Consider the following 4,743-nt stretch of genomic DNA (forward strand, 5'->3'; position numbering starts at 1 on the left):
AGAGGGTGGCTCACCTGAGGCCAGGAGTCTGAGAAGAAAAAAAAAAAAAAAAAAGACTAGAGGTGGAAGAGTTCTGAGTTCCTGCGATGGGTTTGAGAATTCAGTCCTGTCTCAATTTCAGGAAGACTGGAGAGTGGCCTTCTGGGTGGCCAAGGGTCCTTGGAGCTTGCCTTTTTTTTTTCTTTTACCTTGGTGGCTATATCAGAAAAATGGGAGACATCTGCCTCGCTCCCCTAAGTGTCAGTGGGCACAGAGGCAGAGAGGAAGCTGCTCCCTTGGGGGTAACGGGGATGGAGCTGGGTGAGGGGCAGGATTGCTCATGCACAGCAGGGCAGGGGGACTGGGGAGAGGCAGCGTGGGTCTTAGGTCTCACCACAGGCAGTGTAGAGACGGCTGCACTTGGAAGAGGGCACCCAAACATTGGACGAACCAGTGTCAAAGACAACTTTGAAGATCTGGGGTGGAGTGCCGATGCCAATCTCACCATAGTACTGGGTCTGTGGGGGTAAAAAGAGAGAAAGCTGGAGGGGCTCAGGGGAGCTTGGGTCTTGGGGCCTTGCCTGGCCCCACTCTTGGCTCTTGGGAGGAGATTTGGCCCAGGTGAGGTCCTGTAGCCTCTCTGGGTTTCCATTTTCCGGCAGGAACTGTTAGGAGGCTTAGCATCATCCCTTGGCATCCCAGAAAGTGAGAGTCTCAGTAAGACAAGAGGGTGAAGTAAAAACATTGAGAATGAAGCAGGAAGCAACCTTGACCCTTGAGGATCTGCTAGGGCAGGAAGCCCCCTGTGCTGGGCCAGGTCGCAGAAACCCCCACCTGAGCCACACACCCCTTGCCACCCACCTGTGACACCTGGGCTGAGGCCTGGGCTGAGTTCCAAACCTAACCCTGCCCCTGACCGGCTCCTGAGTGCCTTCCTGTCTTCTGTGCTCAGGCCTTCCAGCTGGAAAATGGGATTTTTTTTTTTTTTGAGATGGAGTTTTGCTCTTGTTGCCCAGGCTGGAGTGCAATGGTGTAGTCTTGGCTCACTGCAACCTCCACCTCCTGGGTTCAGGCGGTTCTCCTGCTTCAGCCTCCTGAATAGCTGGGATTACAGGCATGCACCTCCACACCCAGCTAATTTTGTGTTTTTAGTAGAGACAGGATTTCTCCATGTTGGACAGGCTGGTCTCGAACTCCCAACCTCAGGTGATCCTCCTGCCTCTACCTCCCAAAGTGCTGGGATTACACGTGCGAGCCACCACACCCGGCTGAAAGTGGGAATTTTCTAGGGTGCTCACGTGCTCCTCAGTGCCTTAGTCAAACACAGCATGGAGAGAGTGGGACCTGTAGCAAAGAAAGCCCTGGGCCATGAGGGAAAGGAGGGAGAGAGGGAGCAAAGGGCTGGGCCAGGCACTCACATCCATGTAATTGGTGAGGATCACAGAGGAGGTGACGTTGACAAGGGCCATCCTCTCAGGTCCAAGCCTCGCCATGTCCACACCTCGTTCCTTCAGGCTTTCTCGGATTGAGGGCATTCTCTTGAGGGAGATCCTGGCCCAGGGTGGAGGAGGCACAAATAAAAAAGTGTGTACTTGCACCATGATGATAGGGTCCTCCAGGCCACACCCCTGCTTTAGTACAGACGCCTCTAACGCCTCTAATGCAGCCACCTGGAAATCACTTCTGTCCCTGAGGGCCTCTGGAGCATTTATGAGAGTTACCGCTTGTCAGGAGTCAATTTAGAAGAGTCGGCTGCCCTGGGATTAAATAACCCTGAAGTGACTTCCTTCTGTTGTCTGATTTTGATTGGACAAGGTCATTTGTTATGGTCCGTTCATTCATTCATTCCATAATCATCTGCTGAACAACTACTTTGTGCCTCACTGTGCTAGAAACTGGAGCTAGAACGATAACAATCTGACTGACTTTAAGGAACTCGAGCTGGCGGGAGGACAGACGGGAAACAGGCACAGACAGTCCCTCTAAGGAGATGAAGGCCAGGGAGTGCCCCTGTCAAAACTGGGGGCTGGCGAGGAGACAGTGCCCTAGGAGGCCGCTAGGTGGCAGCAGATGCCCACAGCCGCTGAGAGGTTTCCAGGACACCAGGGGACAGGCATCCAGCCAGGGCTGTGGTGGAGTGGACCCCCGAGCTGGGCTGGGCCTAGAGAGATGCCAGCATCTCCAGAGCACCATGCACCTCGTCCTTGGAGAGATGTGTCCCATCTCTTGGCTTCTTGTCCAGATGTTTTCCCATCACCTTTGAGAGGCAGAATGAAAGAGACCTGGGAAACCGACTCCACTGAGCTGCTACGGAATGAATGCACACCAACATTGTACACACACCCATGCAGACCGCATAGCAACTCTGCACACTAGCTGTCATCGTTTGATAGATGAGAAAATGAAGGCTCACAGGGATGACGGTGACTCAGAAATGCTGGAGCAGGGATTCAGAGCATGTCTCGGTCCTATTTCCCATATAGGACCCCCTGAGTCCTGACATAAAGGCTGTTTGCCAAAACCCAGAGGAAGATGTCTCTAGCTGTTTGCCAGAAGGTCCCAGGATGGAAGCCAGAAGGTCCCAGTTAGCTCTGCAATAGACTTTCCCACACACACGGAGATTCCCTCTTGCGTCTCAGCGGCTGGTCCTCCTGTACTTACGCTGCCCTTTCCTTCCTACATCCTTCCTGTATCCCGTGCATCCTACTTACCCCATTTTGCCCACGAACATGAATGCAACTCTTATGCCTAGCAGCATGGCATTGTAACAGAAATGATTTGTCATCTTCCTATCACAGTTTACTGTTGCCAACATATTTTCATAATCATCATTTTATTTGATCTCATGAGGTGGATGATTTTATTACTCCCACTTTACAGGTGGGAAAATGGAGGGTCAGAGATCTGACCCTAAAGAGGTTGCATTTCCCGCTATTTACTCCAAACAAACAGCCTATGCTTTGGACTTCTTTTTGCCATTTCCTTTCCAGAAAATTCTTTCCTTCTCCCCTTCCTTTTCCCCCCAGTTCTTTAATTCTTCAAGGCCCAACATGTACCCCCACCTCCAGGAAGCTTGCCCCAAGGCCTCCAGCCCACACTGGCCTCACCTTTCCTTGGGCTTCTGCTCTGTGTTTCCTTGGGTCTCACAGCCTGCACTCTACAGCCTGTGGAACTGGTACCATGCAGTGGTGAAGACAGCGGTTGTGGGGGGCATGCATGAATCCCCTTCCCACCTGTGTGATTCTGAGAAAGCTACCTAACCTCTCTGGGCCTCTAAGCCTCCATTAACTCCTTTCTAAAAATGGGCCTAATGGTAGTCCCTGCCTCAGAGTCACTGTGCAGATGAAACCATGTGCCCACTGCTCAATAACTGAATTGTGAGTGTGTATATGCACACGTCCACCTTGAGAATGGAGCCCATCCATTCGGCTGCCCCAAGTATCTCGCATGATGTTCTGCACAGAGCAGGCAGCAGAATTCCTATACTTCTGTTTCAAAAGCTGGATTCCTTCTCCACCCCTTGCCCAATTCCATTCTGTTTCTCTTTTGGATGGCAACAGGGGAAGATGTTTTTACTTTCCTCTACCTTATCCTGGGGGTGGTGCTGCTTTGAAGCACCCATCCTCTTACCCCATGCTCACAACTCAGCAATTATTCTCTGAGAGCCGCAGGGCAAGGGAAAGCAGCTTTGGAAGCAAAAGGCCCAGTGTTTGTTGAGGCTCAGCCTCTTACATATCACCTCCCTGAGCCTCAGCATCCTCACCTGCAAAGTGGGAATGCTGAATTGTTGGGAACATGACTTGAGATGAGACATGTAAAAATATCCTGTGAAACCCTAAGCATTTTGTAGGCTTAGCAAGTATTTCCATGATTAAAATGTGCCTTCCTACTTTCAGTGCTGCTGGTCACATCTGCTGTCCCCAGATTGTGAGCCCTTGTCTCAAACACTGCCTCTTCCCCTTCTTCAGTCTTTTTTGTTTGTTTGTTTCTTTTTGTTTTTTAGATAAGGTCTGGCTCTATCATCCAGGCTGGAGTGCAGTGGCTCAGTCTCTGCCCACTGCAGCCTCCACCTCCCAGGTTGAGCCGATCTTTTCACTTCAGCCTCCCAAGTAGCTTGAACTACAGGTGTGCACCACCACACCTAGCTAATTTTTGTATTTTTTGTAGCAACAAGGTTTCACCGTGTTGCCCAGGCTGGTCTTGAACTCATGAGCTCAAGCGATCCACCCACCTCAGCCTCTCAAGTGCTGAAAGTACAGGCATGAGCCACCGTGCCCAGCTTTCTTCTTCGGTCTTAACGAATCGCTTGTTCCCACAGGGCCTGGCTCTTAGAGGAGGCTAGGGTTTTCTCCTCCTAGCTGTGGGCTGCCTACAGCCCTGCGTTTGATATTTGTAAGAATCCATCCTGTAGTACTAACAGTAGCTGGGCTCTTAAAACGTGCCCAGCTTTCTATGCCTTATCTCATTAAACCCTCAAAGCAGACACTGTTACTATCATCCCTGTTTAAAATGGTAAACTGAGACTTGGAGAGGTTAAGTAACCTGCCCATGGTTCCAGACCTAGTTTGTTCTGCTAGTGAAGCAAAATTTAAATGAAGGCAGTCCAACTCTATAAGCTTTGCAATTAGCCGCGATACCACGCTGCTGCCTCCCTGGTGGAGTTAGCTGTACTCATGCCCTTTGTTTTTTGTTTTTTGTTGTTTTTTTTTTTTGAGATGGAGTCTCACTCTGTTGCCCAGGCTGGAGTGCAGTGGTGTAATCTTG

The 4,743-nt window shown here is 50.7% G+C and overlaps 1 protein-coding gene across 1 annotated transcript in view; it reads right to left on the reverse strand.

Annotated features, from left to right (window-relative positions):
• The window catches only part of REN (renin), a 25,231-nt gene that overhangs the window by 6,782 nt on the left and 13,706 nt on the right, over positions 1–4,743 (reverse strand). Inside the window, exons 3-4 of the mRNA XM_037737449.1 lie at positions 1,398–1,530; positions 374–497 (exon numbers count right to left, since the gene is read on the reverse strand). Of these exons, the coding sequence (XP_037593377.1) occupies positions 374–497; positions 1,398–1,514 (241 nt within the window). The 5' untranslated portion in view covers positions 1,515–1,530. The remainder of the gene's footprint in view (positions 1–373; positions 498–1,397; positions 1,531–4,743) is intronic.

This window comes from Cebus imitator, unplaced genomic scaffold, assembly GCF_001604975.1.
Source record: "Cebus imitator isolate Cc_AM_T3 unplaced genomic scaffold, Cebus_imitator-1.0 Scaffold38, whole genome shotgun sequence".
Taxonomy (NCBI): domain Eukaryota; kingdom Metazoa; phylum Chordata; class Mammalia; order Primates; family Cebidae; genus Cebus; species Cebus imitator.